This window comes from Perca fluviatilis, chromosome 4 (genome assembly GCF_010015445.1).
Source record: "Perca fluviatilis chromosome 4, GENO_Pfluv_1.0, whole genome shotgun sequence".
Lineage (NCBI taxonomy): Eukaryota > Metazoa > Chordata > Actinopteri > Perciformes > Percidae > Perca > Perca fluviatilis.
The window spans coordinates 44499509-44516570 of record NC_053115.1 but is presented as its reverse complement, the minus strand read 5'-3'; the positions used below and the strand labels follow the sequence as shown (position 1 = coordinate 44516570).

At 43.4% G+C, this 17062-nt stretch overlaps 1 protein-coding gene across 3 annotated transcripts; it reads right to left on the bottom strand.

Annotated features, from left to right (window-relative positions):
• Positions 1 to 6411: 6411 nt before the first annotated feature.
• On the bottom strand, positions 6412 to 16527 carry LOC120557218 (RNA-binding protein 39-like). Of its 3 annotated transcripts, XM_039797337.1 has the most exons (15): positions 16395 to 16520; positions 15441 to 15503; positions 14535 to 14599; positions 14190 to 14239; positions 13662 to 13832; positions 12805 to 12976; positions 12568 to 12720; positions 11927 to 12070; positions 10643 to 10708; positions 10317 to 10515; positions 9278 to 9364; positions 8917 to 9022; positions 8635 to 8740; positions 8089 to 8167; positions 6412 to 6830 (listed from the first exon to the last, which is right to left on the bottom strand). In XM_039797337.1, exons 3-15 carry the CDS (start codon positions 14538 to 14540, stop codon positions 6727 to 6729), a joined length of 1443 nt encoding a protein of 480 aa, XP_039653271.1. In that variant the 5' UTR covers positions 14541 to 14599; positions 15441 to 15503; positions 16395 to 16520; the 3' UTR covers positions 6412 to 6726. The 3 variants fall into 3 exon arrangements, with proteins under 3 accessions (XP_039653271.1, XP_039653270.1, XP_039653272.1); XM_039797336.1 differs by lacking the exon at positions 14535 to 14599 and having other exon boundaries at positions 16395 to 16527; XM_039797338.1 differs by lacking the exons at positions 6412 to 6830; positions 14535 to 14599 and having other exon boundaries at positions 8089 to 8203; positions 16395 to 16527.
• Positions 16528 to 17062: the final 535 nt, after the last annotated feature.

Genomic DNA, 17062 nt, shown 5'->3' with positions numbered 1-17062 from the left:
AATAATATAGCGAGAGTAGAGGGAGGCAGGCCAGTACAGCCCGATCCGGTTGGGGAGAGTTCTTGCCCGACCAGGCACCTCTCTTTAACCTGCCTCTCTTAGTTATGCTATTATAAATCTAGACTGCCGGGGAAGTTCCTTCCTTCCTATGACACACTGAGCTGCTCTCTCATCTCTACTTGTTACTTTTGTATGCATCCTGTCCCAGAAATGCTTGTTACTAATCTAGCTCTGGGGAGTTTACTCCCCGGAGTCCTTATGTTTCTTCTTTCTCCTTATGTTTCTTCTTCCGGCCTATGGCCTTTGGGTCAAACACCATGTCCTCAGTTTTGGTCACATTTAGCACAAGATTGTTGTATCATCTGAGAATTTAATAATATAACTGTCAGTGTGGAGTCTAGTGCGGTCATTAGTATACAATGTAAAGAGAACTGGAGAGCTGACACAGCCCTGAGGGGCACCAGTGCTGATTGGCCTGGGCTCCGTGAGAGCATTATTCACTCTGACCTGTTGAGTACGGTTTGTTTAAAAGGAAAAATACCTATTCTTATTCTAATATATTCTTTAACAGGAATGCAGATATTCCATCTGGCCCAGTGGCCTTCTTAGTACATAAGTTTTTAAAAAGCAATCTGACCTCCTGAGGTTCTATCACTAGCCTTGCGTCCTGCTCTGTGACAGAAATTGTCTCTAAAACATTCTCCATTTCGAGGAGAAGTCCAGAGATTTAAATCTCAGATAAAAGTCATTCAGTTCATTAGCTTTTTGCAGGTCATCAGAGGTACTGATGCATTTTCGGGCTGGTGTCATATTAGTAATTACCTTTATTATGTCCCATGCATTTTTTTAAGTTAATTTCTGTAAAACTCTCTTCAATTAATTCTTTGTCTCCCCCTGGCTTCCCTGAGCAAGTGATTAAGTTCTGTCTGCACAATATTCAGTTGTGCTCTATCCTTGTCCTTGAATGCCAATTTCTTGCGGTTGATACAGTCTTTAACCTCCTTAGTTATATATGGCTTGTTGTTAGGATATACACTTATTACTTTCTGAGGTATCACATTGTCCACACAGAATTGTATGTAATCTGTAACAGTCTCTGCCGCTTTATCTACATCCAGTTCATGAAAAACACTCCATTCTGTGGAGAGAAAGCAACCTTTAAGAGACTCTATGCTGTCACTAGTCCAGATCTTTACAGTCTTGGTGTATGGTTTACTGCTTTTGAGAACAGTTCTGTAAGCGGGGATGAGATGGACTACATTATGATCAGAGTTTGACAGTGGTGGTTTAGCCCTGCTCACGTAGGCATTTTTCACATAAAAATAGCACTTTTTAAGGATTCTGTCCTCTCTTGTACCACATTTGACGTACTGTAAAAAACCTGGGAGTGACAGTTTCAATTTACAGTGATTAAAATCCCCTAGAATATAAATCGGGGCCTCAGGAGTGCACATTAACTGTTGATGTACACAGTCAGTGATGTGTGCTGCTGCGCTTGCAGCGTTCCCGCTGGGACGGACATACACACTGCAGAGGATGATGTTGCCAAACTCTCTGGGCAGATACATGGGTCTTAGGCTCAAACACATTAATTCAACATCGGGATTGCAAACAATTTTGCGCAGTGTATATTGCCGGCACCATTTGTCATTGATAAAAACACAGATACCCCCTCCTCTGTCTTTACCCGACGTCTAACTCCTGTCGGAGCGAATAATAGCCGGGACACACTTAGCCGATTATCGGCCGTTAGACAGTCTGGCGAGGTCAGTGACGCGAATCTGTTCGGTCTGAGACTGAATCTGAGACTCTAAATCTGACCTTTGTTGATCTGAAATGAAGAGCAACTGCACAGCCTATTTCTCACTTAAAATGTTTTCAGAAACATGTTTCAGTGAACTATTTTAGTACAATATGAGATCGTATTCTGAACGGCCGCCATGACAGTCTGGCTTTGAATATTCGGAGAAAACAAACCCATGTGACGCGTTCGTCCAATCAGCTGCCGGTTTTCATTTCCTGGGCAACCATACAGATTAGCGCCGCCTGCTGTTATAGAGATGTATAACGTCTCGTCTCGTCTTGTCTTTTTGATGTGTTCTGTGGCACTTTTTGGACCAACACGGGGAGACTGGCTTTTCTGTCAACGGTCGGCCGTCTGGTCAGTGTGTAAGCAGCTTAAGAGAGAAACCCTCCACCTCGCACAGTGAGTCTGGAACATCAGGATGCAGCCATGTTTAAATAAACACCATTATAGATGACTCACGGTACTCGTAGCACACTGAAGCATTGGTCCATAACTCATCCATTTTCCTTTTCAAAGACCTCACGTTACTGAGGATCATGGAGGGTAACGGCGGCCCATGGACAGCCTCCCTGTTTTAGTAATAACGCTCTGTTTCAGCACCATGGACAGCCTCCCTCTGTTTTAGTAACATATCTCTTTTTCAACACCATGGACAGTCTCCCTGTTTTAGTAATAACGCTCTGTTTCAGCACCATGGACAGCCTCCCTCTGTTTTAGTAACATATCTCTTTTTCAACACCATGGACAGTCTCCCTGTTTTAGTAATAACGCTCTGTTTCAGCACCATGGACAGCCTCCCTGTTTTCGTAATAATGCTCTGTTTCAGCACCATGGACAGCCTCCCTTTGTTTTAGTAATAACGCTTTATTTTAGCACCATGGACAGCCCCCTTCTGTTTTAATAACGCAGCTCTTTTTCAGCACCATGGACAGCCTCCCTCTGTTTTAGTAATAACGCTCTGTTTCAGCACCATGGACAGTCTCCCTGTTTTAGTAATAACGCTCTGTTTCAGCACCATGGACAGCCTCCCTCTGTTTTAGTAATAACGCTCTGTTTCAGCACCATAGACAGTCTCCCTGTTTTAGTAATAACGCTCTGTTTCAGCACCATGGACAGCCTCCCTGTTCTAGTAATAACGCTCTGTTTCAGCACCATGGACAGCCTCCCTGTTCTAGTAATAACGCTCTGTTTCAGCACCATGGACAGCCTCCCTCTGTTTTAGTAATAACGCTCTGTTTCAGCACCATGGACAGCCTCCCTGTTCTAGTAATAACGCTCTGTTTCAGCACCATGGACAGTCTCCCTGTTTTAGTAATAACGCTCTGTTTCAGCACCATGGACAGCCTCCCTCTGTTTTAGTAATAACGCTCTGTTTCAGCACCATGGACAGCCTCCCTGTTCTAGTAATAACGCTCTGTTTCAGCACCATGGACAGCCTCCCTCTGTTTTAGTAACATATCTCTTTGTCACGCCCCAACATTTACATAGGCTACACATAGTCTTCTGAATAGGTCGCGCAGATCTCAAACATTGTATACATCGTTCATCTGCTATTTTATCACTAAATTCACTTCTGAGCCTTTTTTATGCGAGGAAGCAACTATGTAGAGGTCAAATATTGGTCGTTTTACAAAAATTGATGGGTAATTGCAAATTTTGTCCATGTCGGAATTCATCGGCCGGTGCTGCCTGGGTTACTGCCTCGCCACCCGGCCTATTCTCCTTCACAGACCTCGGCAGCCCGCGGTGCTCGATACCCGCGCAAAGTCACCGTTTCTGAGTTACTGGACTACCAAACGCCGCTGCCCTGACAGAGCTCCAGGGCCTGCAGCTCCCCTCTCCCTGCTAAATGGCCAGTCTGTGTGAGTGAGAGCGCGGTCAGCGAGCTTGTTACGCCCACAATCGCTTACCACAGGTTCCAGTTAATCTTATAATGGATATGTGTGTTGAGTTATTTAAACAAACGATCGGGGAAATAAACGCCTCTTCCGTCCGTGAGTCTCATTGATAGTGCTTGCGGCTGGATTGAGCTCTATCAATGAGAGCTAGCTAACCTCCTCCTAGACCTCTGAAATTCACAAAAAATGCATTAAATTGAAATCGGATACCATTGTTAGCTTTATAAGACCTTGGGGTAGATGTTATATAAGTGGCATGACGGAATTCAAACTGTAAATATACTATAGTTATGCCGAAAGTGTAGATAACTAGCAGCAAGCTTTACCCATAACATTTAAGGGACACAAGCAGCTAACGAAAGAAATCTGCATTAAATTGAAATCGGACACAACTGTTAGTTTTGTAAGACCTTAGGGTAGCTGTAATATAAGTGGTGTGACAAAATTCAAACTCTAAATATACTCTAGTTATGCCGGCAGCCTTGTCACAAATAGGACCATATTCACAGGGTAGTTAAGGGCCCATAAAACAGCATTCGGGCAATTTTCAGCCCAACCAATGTTACATACCCCATTAGGAGACCTTAAGGAACAGTGTGAAATACCCTATATCATCATTCTATCACCCCTTTAACCCCCATATATCATATATATATATATATATATATATATATATATATATATATATATATATATATATATATATATACACTCACCTTAAAGATTATTAGGAACACCTGTAAGATTTCTCTTTAATGCAATTATCTAATCAACCAATCACATGGCAGCAGCTTTAATGCATTAAGGGGTATGGTCCAGGACTAGACAATCTCCTGAACTCCAAACTGAATGTCAGAATGGGAAAGAAAGGAGATCTAAGCAACTCTGAGCGTGGCATGGTTGTTGGTGCCAGACGGCCTGGTCTGCTCAGTTACTGGGATTCTCACCCACAACCATTTCTAGGGTTTACAAAGACTGGTCTGAAAAAGGACAAACATCCAGTATGTGGCAGTCCTGAGGGGGGGGGGGGAAATGCCTTGTTGATGCTAGAGGTCAGAGGAGAATGGGCCGACTGATTCCAGCTGATAGAAGATCAACTTTGACTCAAATAACCACTCGTTACAACCGAGTGCAGCAGCAAAGCATTTGTGAAGCCACAACACGCACAACCTTGAGGCGGCTGGGCTACACCAGCAGAAGACCCCCCCGGGTACCACTCATCTCCACTAAAAATAGGAACATTAGGCTACAATTTGCACGAGCTCACCAAAATTGGACAGTTGAAGACTGTAAAAATGTTGCCTGGTCTGATGAGTCTCGATTTCTGTTGAGACATTCAGATGGTAGAGTCAGAATTTGGCGTAAACAGAATGAGAACATGGATTGGTCATGCCTTGTTACCACTGGGCAGGCTACTGTTGGGGGTGTAATGGTGTGGGGGATGTTTTCTTGGCACACATTAGGCCCCTTAGTACCAACTGGGCGTGGTTTAAATGCCACAGCCTACCTGAGCATTGTTTCTGACCATGTCCATCCCTTTATGACCACCATGGACCCATCCTCTGATGGCTACTTCCAGCAGGATAATGCACCAGGTCACAAAGCTCAAATCATTTCAGATTGGTTTCTTGAACATGACAGTGAGTTCACTGTACTAAAATGGCCCCCACAGTCACCAGATCTCAACCCAATAGAACATCTTTGGGATGTGGTGGAACGGGAGCTTCGTGCCCTGGATGTGCATCCCACAAATCTCCATCAACTGCAAGATGCTATCCTCTCAATATGGGCCAACATTTCTAAAGAGTGCTTCCAGCACCTTGTTGAATCAATGCCACCAAGAATTAAGGCAGTTCTGAAGGCGAAAGTATTAGTAGGGTGTTCCTAATAATCCTTATCTATCTATTCTAAATTAAATGATTTATTAAAAACTTAGTAACTTATAACAATAACTTATTTCACCAGTAAATTCCTGTTAACGACAAAAAGAACCACTGGATGGGAAAAGGGTATTTACAATTACTTTGAATGCACCACGAGGCTGGCGAGGCGAGGCTGAGTGTGTGTTTTTCAGACAATGGCAGCTTCAGTCTGGTGTTAGAATCATTGACATAGGTTAGAATCCTCTCCAGTGAAATCCAGACACACTTTACACCGTTTAGCATTTTAACCGTGTTTACTCCAGCTGCTAGCTAACGCTAGGCTAACGTTACCTGCTAACGTCCGTTTTCAGAGCATCAGAGAGAAGCGCAGGCATTTAAATAAGGCACCGAAATCCGCGTTGCTATTCGGTCCGGTAGATAACGGTCGTTAAGGCACCGGTGCCGTATTAGTAGTGGAGTAACTAAAGTAACTAAAGCTGGAACAGATGAATGTAGCGGAGTAACTAAAGTAACTAAAGTAACTAAAGCTGGAACAGATGAATGTAGCGGAGTAACTAAAGTAACTAAAGTAACTAAAGCTGGAACAGATGAACGTAGTGAGTAACTAAAGTAACTAAAGCTGGAACAGATGAATGTAGTGGAGTAAAAAGTACAATATTTCTCTCTGAAATGTAGCGGAGTAGAAGTAGAAAGTGGCATGAAAAGAAAAGACTCAAAGTACAAGTACCTCAACATGTGAACTGAAGTACTGAAGTACAGTACTGTAGTAAATGTACTTATTTACACCCCCCCCCCCCAGATGATAAAAGACAAACAGCTGTCAATGACTTCAAAATAAAATTTAATAAAGGCTTTTACAAAACCAAATTCTTGATTACAAAACACTTAAATACCAAACGGCTTCAAACCAGCCAATCAGCCGGCGTCCTCGCAGCTCACGGAGCTCAATCATTGGTCGATACTCAGATATGCTAATGAGAAACAGCGAAAGGAAACAGGAAGAGGGAAACACGCGGTGGCGGTGTCCTTCAGACCGACTCCTCTGTCGACCAATAGGAGAGCAGGGTATAAAAGGGTCCAGTGTCCAATTGGAGGCCAGTCACCACCACATGGGCGGGGCCAGAAGCTGATTGGCCAGTCACCGCCGAGTGGGCGGGACCAGCAGCTGACTGGCTGTGGCAGACTCCGGGAAGAGGTGGTGGTAGGCCGGCAGAGGGACGAACGCCGCCGTGATCATCTTCCCTGAAACAACAGACGCAACATTTCATCTTCTGGGACTAAATAACTAAATATTTAAATATTTAAAGTTCTACCCATCTGTCCATGAGCGCAGGAGCAAAACCTTGCTGAAATATTTTGTTTTTCCGATGCGTTCATGGACTCTCTGTGGGCTTCTCCCTGTATGATGCCTCCACGTCTCCCCTGACTGCCTGTGAGCTTCTCCTGTACTATACGGTAATTCCTCTACTGTGTGACAGTAAGTCTCGTGGTTATGACCCAATCGTTAGCCTATTGTTATAAAAGCGTCTGCTACGGAGCCATAACGTGAGCTACAAGGTAATGGAGCCTTTTATACATTGTCGTGTTTCTTTAGAAATAAACAACGGACAAATAGAGTCTTTAAACGCTTCAGATGTAAACTTATTCTCTGATGAATGAATGGGAGTCAATGGGATGCTAACGGGAGGTGATGGCTTGGTAGCATCAACATGTCTCCATAGGAGCTACGCTTTCAGAGGCTCGCTTACCCCTAGGTTTAATACCGTCAGGAACCTGAGACTGGACTTCCTGAACCTTTGGGTCAAACTTCTCAGACAAAAAACGTCGCAAAAAGCGGCAAATAAAATTACAAAAATAAAATAGAAAACCTTCATAAAAAACCTGATAAAAAAAAATGCTGAAAATGTTATTGAAACTATTATTATTAGAGAACGCTGGTTTCCTCAGACATGGTGTTATGATGGTTTTTATAGTGAATAAATAACTATGATAAAAGAGAGACAGAAGGTTCTGCTGGGTATCTGTATAATGTAGGACTGCTCGCTGTTTCTGCAATATGAGCCATCACTGGACAATATTCTGCACTATGCTTTATTATTTATTACTCTGTCACCTCCAACTGTGCAACATGTCATTTCTATTCATCTGTATTTATAGACTGTCTGTTTATATAAGGGTGTTTATAGGGTAAATGTTTGTTTTATTACTATTATAACTAATTCTAATTGTTCTATTTCTTATACTGTATGTGTATTTTTTGCTCCCATGTCTTAATGTGTATTTGTGCTATTCTAATTTTTTCTTTTGAGCTGCTGTAGCACAGAGATTAATAAAGTCGATCTTATCTACCAGAAGATAAGCAGCTTTAAAGTCACCGCTGAGGTGACCTGGAACTACCATCTGTTCCTTCAAACGTTTGAGAAGTCGGATTCATAATTAATAACACCAACAACCTTCCATCAGAGTCACTAAATCATTCTCCTGTTGATCAAAGTCTCACCGGCAAAGAATCGGCCGTGCAGAGCGTTGACGGCGGCCATGGCGGCAGGGATCGACGGACACTTAACGTAAACGTTTCCCTGGAAACAAGCAGAGGTCAGAGGTCACACTGTCACCTGAAAACACACACACACACACACACCAAGTACACACACGCGTATACACACACACAAACACACAGACACACACAGACACACACGTTTGTTCTTCTAACCCTACGAGGACCCTGAAACCCTTAAAACCTAGTCTGAAACATGTCTCTATTTCCAAATGAAATATCTAAATACTCTAGAGCTGCAGAGACAAATAAATTAAATGAATCTCCAACTATTCTGATGTCCATGAATCAGTTTGAGTCATCTAGTTGATGATAAAACAGGTAAGCTTGTGTGATGTCAGCTTGTTAAATGGGAATGTATTCTAGTCTCTCCTCTGGGACAGGACACTCGAGACCTTTGACTTGTGATGTCATCTTGGACTTTGGGAAACACCGATCCACATTTTAGAGACAGAACTACTGATGTATTCGTGGAGGAAATGTGCGTACCTGTGCAGAGTTTTTGTCGACGTAGACGTGGACGACTCCTCCATGTTTGTTACATTCCTCGATGACATCATGCTGTATATCCACCTCCCAGCCAGGAGGCTTCTCACTGAAACACACACACACACACACACACACACACACACACACACACACACACACACTTTATACTACTGTGCAGTTTCTGACTGTTGGGTTAAAGTGTGCGATTTTTGCGTTGGGCAGTTTTAGCTGTACATTGTGTGTAGTGTGTGTAGCAGCTGTTGGGGTTAAAGGTGAACCTACCTGTTGGGGTGGAACATGTTGGAGAGCTGGAAGCAGTGTGTAGCGAGCGGCTGAGAGGGAAGATTCATCGCACCAGAGTTCATGTTGAGACCCGGATTCATCGCAGCTGAAACACACATTTAAAATCAAGTTAGTGGCAACACACACACACACAATTTCTTTAATGTTTAAAATGGGTAAAATATTAAATGCTGAACTATATTTTGTACTGAATGTGTGTAATGACATCAGGCAGGTGTGAGTGAGCCAGCATGTGTGTGCGTGTGAGCGTGACTGAGTGAGTGTGTGTGTGAGCGTAAGTGAACAGGTGAGTCAAAGTGAGCATGCGAGTATGTGAGTGCGTGTGTGTGTGTGTGTGTACCTGACACAGCAGCCATGGCTCCGATAGCGATCACTCCACTCATCTGCAGAGCCTGCTGGGCAGCTGGAGGCATCTGTAGACCTGAACCTGCAGACAGACAGACAGACAGACAGACAGACAGACAGACAGTCAGTTGGAGGCCCCAGACAGAGTGCTTCTCTTCTCGGACACCAGACTCCCTTGTGGAATCTGCTGATTTTACATTCTGCTTTGTGTATTTAAAAACAAACAACATGGGTGTTCTAGTAAATTCAACACTTTTATAAACACAAAATATTTCACTTTTGTATGGCTAACGTGTTCGATTCAGATGTTTCTGTCTGTAGTTCTGATCAGCTGATGTTTGTTCAACTGTTGACTCACGATTGGTCGGGCAGGTGTGTGGGCGGGACTTGAAACCTTCTAACATTTTCAGTTATTTTTCTAGTAATACTCAAAACTTTTTTTGTAAAAATGTTCTGACTTGTTTTTTTCTCACAATATCTGGACCTTTATTCTTAAAATATTCCAAATAAAAAAAACAAATATTCAAACCTTTTCTCTGTAATAATAATAATAATAATAATAAAAATGTCTTCTACAAAATAAAATAAAAAAGCGCCCGATCACTACTGTGCAGATTCAGGCTCCAAAATAACAAGATGGCAGCGCCTGTATCGGGAGATTTTGGCTTCCCTTTGTGGTTGTGGCTAGAAAGAAAGTTACACAAAATAATAATATAATTGAAATACTTTCACCCGGGAAACGAGTGTTCGTTCCTCTGGAGTGTTTAAATCCAAACCACCTGAACTAACGAGTTGTTTTGGTGTCTTAGCTTTACAGTCTTCGTCGCAGCTGTGTGGCTTCTAGCCTCTGGCCGGGAGGAAGTGGAGAAACACTGTGTGTGTGTGTGTGTGTGTGTGTGTGTGTGTGTGTGTGTGTGTGTGTAGCAGGGTGTCTGTTAACATGTTATTTCTCCTGTCGCTGTCTGTGAATCTGTTCTTGTGTTGGGAACAGTGGACACGAGAACTATACAAGTGGTGTGGATTCGGAGCCTCACCCTCAGCGAGCCGGGCCATCAGCTGCAGGCGTCCGGTGGTCCCAAGGTCGATGCCGGAGCGTTCCAGATCGTCGCTGTCGAGGAACGAGGCCGAGGAGTCGGTCCGCTCCGTCACGTTTCCAACTTTCATCGGCCGACCCGCCAGCTCAAAGCCGTTCAGCTGCTCCATCGCTTTCTGGGCACAGTCGGCGTCTGAAAACTGACAAGACAGACAGGAGACAGACACACAGACACAGGTTAGAGGCAGACAGACAGCTTAGAGGCAGACAGACAGACATAAATTCTAAACATTATCAATAATGAATAAGTGATGAAGAAGAACTCACAGTGATGAAGCCGTAACCTTTAGAGGTTCCCGTGGCACTGTCCATCATCAGTTGGATGCTCTCAATCTGGGAGACACAAACACATCTGTCTCACACATCTGTCTCTCTCTCACACACACACACACACACTCACACTTCACCTCTGTGTGTGTGTGAGACACAAACATCTGTCTCACACTTGGTCTGTGTGCGTTATCTTTTATGTAACGGTTCGCCGAAGTCCATTACTACCTGACAATGGACACCTCGAAGGGCATTAACCCGCTTATACCATGGTCACTTGCCAAGTAACACATTTTTAAAACATTAGTTCATATTTTAATTAGTTCTACAATCGAAATCTAAAGTTTATCCAAACAATAACTCCGTAATACCTGGAACAATCATTCCCATCCATCAGGTTCTTATGCAATGCAAACGTTGTTCTCTCCACCAGGAATTAGGAAGAACCTTAGATACGACTTGCCTCCCTTAGCAACCGGAGATATTTATATAGTCCGCTCAGCTGATAGAACCCCTCAGTTTAGCTACGAGCCAGAAAGCTAACGCTATGCTAGCAAGATCCAAAGTCAATAACATTGTGTACAGTTGGAAATCAGTAAAAATAATTTGACAGTATGTTGAACAACAAGACAAGCTAGCTATCAGCCATGTCATTGTCCCCAAAACAATATAACGACTTTTAGGAAGAATTAGATATGCGATGTGTAACGTTACTGTCGGCTGCAGCGGCGCAGCCTGAAGCAGCGAGCTGAACAGTGAACGGGATGTGAGATAACGTTATTCTCTGTGAAACTGAGTCGAGAACAGCGAACACGATGTGAGATGTATTTCTGAAAGTCAGTCCAGAGGGCCAGTAGAACTGACTTCTTGCAGCCTGTGTGTGTTAGCGCCATCCTGTGGTGTTCAGAGGACGAGTTGGAAATAATAAATCCACATTTCCTTTTTGATTTAATGTAGCGCATTCATTTAGAACAGTAAACAGTCAGTTTCACCGAACTCCTTTAGTAGGTGTCCTCTATCACTTTTTTATGGACACCCTGCAGCCAATCAGAATCGAGTATTCACCCAGACCATGGTATAAAAAGATTTAAATGTCAGACTTCAACAGATTTTCCCAGTAGAAACACACACACACAAAAAACAAACAATGCTGTGAGGTTTTCTCGCCAAAAACTTGTCATTGTTGTTGTGTTTTGATTTCCAATAAGAAATACTCTGTTGATAAGAGCATTAAAGTTTCAACAGATAACCCTGAAGGGACATGTAAAAGGTTTGTCTGACCCGTCCAAATGGCTCAAAGATTCCTCTCAGCATCTCCTCGGTGATGTTGAAGTGCAGAGAGCCGACGTAAAGCCTCATCGGTCCCGCAGATCCCTTCTGCAGGCTGTTGGCAGCAGCTGCTGCAGCCGCTCTGTTCTTCTCCGCCTAGAGACACACACACAATTAATGCAGAGCCGGCCCTAACCAATATGGTGCCCTAAGCAAGATTTCATGTGTTTCTGTCTCGCCTTCTCCCTGTCTGTACCTGTGAGGTCTCTCTCCCTCTCTGTACCTGTGATGCCTGTCTGTCTCTCTCTGTCTCCCTGTCTGTACCTGTGAGGTCTCTCTCCCTCTCTGTACCTGTGATGCCTGTCTCTCTCTCTCTCTCTGTCTGTCTCCCTGTCTGTACCTGTGAGGTCTCTCTCCCTCTCTGTACCTGTGATGCCTGTCTGTCTCTCTCTCTCTGTACCTGTGAGCTGTCTCTCTCTCTCTGTACCTGTGAGCTCTCTCTCCCCGTCTGTAGCTGTGCTCTCTCTCTCTCTCTCTGTACCTGTGAGCGCGCGCTCTCTCTCTGAGGCCTGTCTGTCTCTCTGTACCTGTGAGGTCTCTCTGTCTGTCTGTAGCTGTGAGGCCTGTCTGTCTGTATGTCTCCCTGTCTGTACCTGTGAGGCCTGTACGATGATGGGAACTCCCAGCAGCCTTTGCCCCGTCAGCCCGATGGCGAGAGGAACTGATGTTGCCTCCACAAACTCGATGTAGGCGATGCCCTTCGACTTGCGCGAGTTCCTGTCAGAGATCATCCTCACATCCCGAACCTGCAGAAGGAACACAACAGCTGTTACCACGACAACCACTATCCATCCTACCGGATCAGACTTTTAGCGTGGCCCCAAACATACGTTCCCCACAGCGGAGAAGAAGTCCTCCAGGTCTCTGGGGCGGATCCTGGCCGCCAGCTGCATGCAGAACACGGTGCGGGCGTCCCGCTCCTCTGGAGTCAGCGTATCTACGGGGAGCCTGACGGGACTCTTCTCCTTCCTCACGGGACTCTTACTCTTGGACCGCCGCCGGCTGGAAACACAAACACAGTCAGAGACGCTAACCGGCAGCATCACAAGAGCCAGCTTCTGTCCCAGGTTTCACTCTGCTAACCCTTGCGTTGTCTTCCCGTTGACCATGGAACGTGTTGTACTCCCAGGTAAAACAATGAAAATTAACCTGTTTTTCTTCAAGATTCCCTTTTGTTGCACTTTTTTTCTTCACTACCATAGCATTTCAACTTATTACCTCTAGTTTTACACTTTTTTTTGGAATTCATAATCATTAAACCTCATTGATATGAAATTATACCTAATTTTTGAGTTAAAAAAAACAGAAATTATCAACTATTTTGACAAATAGTTACGATTTAGTGGATAACCACAGACTGTCACAGTTTAGTTTTAGTCAGGGTACTGTTTAGAAAGCAGTTGTTTTTTTCAAATTCTATAAAAATTTAATAAAACACCCATAATTCAATGAAAGTAGTGAACTGATCCTAAATTTGACCTGCAATGAGCATCGTATGGAACCATCCGTGTTATTTTTGGGGTAATTTGCTTACAACAAACCCAAATTTCTGAGGCGGAAACTCTGAAAACAGGTCATCTTTGCCGCCCCCCCCCTGGCTGGGAACCACTGGTCTAGAGCTATTGTGTCTGTAAAGTGTCCTGAGATAGCGTCTGTTCTAATAAAGTTGTATTGAAAGTATATTCACTGCTTGTGGTGGTCTCGGTAGCGGCCGCCCCTCTCTCTACTGCCGCGGCGCTCTCTGCTGCGACTTCTTCTCTTGTCTCGGCTGCGGCTGCGTTTACGCTCTCTGCTGCGGCTGCGCTTCCTGTCTCGACTCCGGCTGCGCTTCTTGTCACGGCTGCGGCTGCGCTTCTTCCTGTCGGACACACAGCAGCCAATCAGAACATGGCATGACAACGAGTCAATATGTTTACTTTGTTCTGCATGCAGCCACGTGATAAATTAGGCTGCCCCAACAATGAAATTAGGGAAGTAATTTTATTTTGAAATAGCCCGGAGCTAGACTTCCTCCACATACAGACAGACAGACAGACAGACAGACAGAGAGAGAGAGACACACACACACACACACAAGCAGAGGTTGCGGTAGAGACAAACTACTCATTAATGTAATTAAGGGCAGTAAAACATTCTAGAGTACACAGACAGACACACAGACAAAAAGAGAAAGAAAGAGAGAGGAGAGAGAGGTTAGGACAGTTAGGTGGGTTACTTCTTGGTTCGTTCCTCCTCTCCGTTGGGGCTCAGGTTCTTGGGTTCATCCTAAAGTCGACAGAGAACATCATGAGGAGACATCACAACACTCACATACTGCTCTGTGAGGCGTCAAAGGTCAGGGGTCAGTCAGTCAGTGTGGGGGGGTCAGAGTTCAGTCACTTTTAGTTTGGATCCTACACACTGCTTTTTATAAAAAGGTCAGACCAGCTCTGTGGTCATTCTGAGTCAGAGCTCAGAGTTTGGATGGGTTAGTAGTCACTGGAACAGTTACCGAGGGAACCACAGTCACGTTGCCATGGGGACCAGAGTGCAGCAGTGCATGATGGGGGCTTGTTACTACCTTCATGTCTGTGACAGATCACACTGGCAGTCAGGGGAGCAGAGGTGAGAAATCGTTAGGCAAGTCTACAAAGAGAGATAGACGGGCATTTATTCAGGAACCAACGCCACCAGCATCATCACCATCTACGCGCATATATATATATATATATATATATATATATATATATATATATATATATATATATATATATATATATATATATATATATTTATATTATATATACATATACATATACACACACATACACGGAGATGCTTCCTAACCCCCGCTGCTGCTCAAAGGAGCAACACGCCTCCTGAAAATAGAACTCTACTGACAGCCAAAATGCAGCAACTTCAGGTAAATACAATGAAAAAGACACTGCTGTGGATGTTGTTTACTTCATTACTGTGTTTACTGTGTTAATGGACTGAGGATGGGAGGAGGATTCGGTATTTGGTTTCGGCAGAATCTTTAACAGTGGATTCGCTAAACAAAATAGCAGCCTGTCTGGAGAAACTGAACTTGAAGTTTGGGCTACACAGAACTGTTAGTAAAATATTGTAAAAGACATTTATCATCTGTGAAATGTTTTTCCAGTCTATGTTTGGCTTTTCTTCTCATGAACATCCAAGTCTTTTTCTCTGAGTCTTTATGGTCCCAACGGGTCAGATGTCCAGAGACGGTATCTCACAGCCGGAGGCAGCATCTACGTGTATATGTATATATATATATATATATATATATATATATATATATATATATATATATATATGATCATTACCCTCAGCTGCACTCCACTGCTCAGAGACTCAACACAGAGACAGGAACCAGCTGAAGGGTTTCGGTTTGTTCCTGTGTGAGCCGTGAGTAGCAGCAGAGTCCGGCTGAGAGTCCAGAACCAGAGGACAGACCGAGACTCACCTTCCTGTAGGGAGCATCCAGCATCTCTTCAATGTCCAGGTCATCTGCCATCCTGCTGCTGGGCTACACACACACACACACACACACACACACACACACACACACACACACACACACACACACACACACACACACACACACACACACACACACACACACACACACACACGTAACGTTAGTATAACTAATAACTTAAACGGACTCTTTTTATCACTCCATAAATCAGAAAATAGGGTCAACAGCCAGTAAAAAAAACATTTTCTCCATGTCTTTTATAAGATGTTGTATAAATCAGGCTGTGAAAGACATTTTAACAAATCCCCGTGTAAAAAAACTTCAGAATAGTAGTTAGTTTGGTGTGTGTAAGTGCTACTGAAGAGGAGATTTCTGAGTCTGAGAACTAAAACTCTAAAGATATGGATTGTAACATTCAGACATGTTGAACTCACTAATGTTACACATGTAAAAATCGATTCAAACATTAAGCACCTGTCTCTGTGCAACTGTTAAGATCTTATTTCATTATATCTCACGGTGAATACTCGCTTCTGATTGGATGTCTTAAGGCTACATCGTACTTCGGTCTGTTAGCTACCTGTTAGCTACATTAACCACTCAGCTAAACACACCGTTTAGCTCCTGTTAGGTTTTTAATGTTCCTATGCTCGACCTGAGGCAAAAGCTCTTTTTTTAACGTTAATTTATTCATGTTCCCATTGTGTTTGTATATCTGTATTATCAATATAGAAAGAACAAAGACCTCGCTACCAGTACGCTACACATGAGCCCTCGGTGGCTAACAGCTAGCTGCTAACCGTAGCTAGATATAAATGGCGGCTAACAGCTAGCTAGCTGCTAACCGTAGATTCTACGGCGGATAGATTGGATCCAGCTACAGCGACGTTGTTTCCCCGGTGTGTATCGGCTGAACACCGGGGCAGAGCGGACTCTTACCTGGACACACAGCGGCTTGGAGCGGAAAGAACAGTCCGGTTAACGGTCACTCGGTCGGTCAGTGCCCTCGCGACGTGCTTCAAATGGCGTTTTCCGTTATCTCGGCTGTTATCGCGAGACCTTCCTCCCGCGAGACCATAACACAGCAGTGATACATGACAGGCTACTGATACTTACGAGTGATATCATCTATTGATAACAATCCAACATTGTCCTTTTGTTTGTAACTCAGTGAAAGACATTGAACTCATGTTTATCATTCATAGAGACTTCATCTTATCTCAGATTAAATTTAAAGAAATCAGAGAAAAAAAGACTTTTCTTCAGGATTAAAGAAATCACGTGATAGTTGGCAGACTTTACCCCAAAATATAATCTAAAATCTTCCGGCGATTTTCTAGCGTAATATTTCGAACCATTGCAAACATTTTCCGACTTTCTTTTTCAAAATATTTAAAAGTTTTTTTCTTAATATATTCCAACTTTGTTCCTAAAATGTTCTGACTTATTTTTAGTAAAGAAGCAGACAGAACTTGTTTTGAACTTGTCTTTACATCTGACTTTTTCCTCAATCATTTTCTAAAAACTTTTCTGATTTTCTTTTTCGTGATATTTTGAACTTTAAATGTTCAAATCTTTTCTTAATTTGTCTGACTTTTATTATAATA

Coding starts and splice junctions, on each gene's coding strand:
- LOC120557218 (XM_039797336.1), bottom strand. CDS start 15,491: ATGGCAGATGACCTGGACATTGAAGAGATGCTGGATGCTCCCTACAGG. Junction 12,071..12,567: donor TCATCGTACAGGCCTCACAG/GTACAGACAGGG, acceptor GTGTGTCTCTAG/GCGGAGAAGAACAGAGCGGC. Junction 6,831..8,088: donor GCACGGCCGATTCTTTGCCG/GTGAGACTTTGA, acceptor CTGTTGTTTCAG/GGAAGATGATCACGGCGGCG.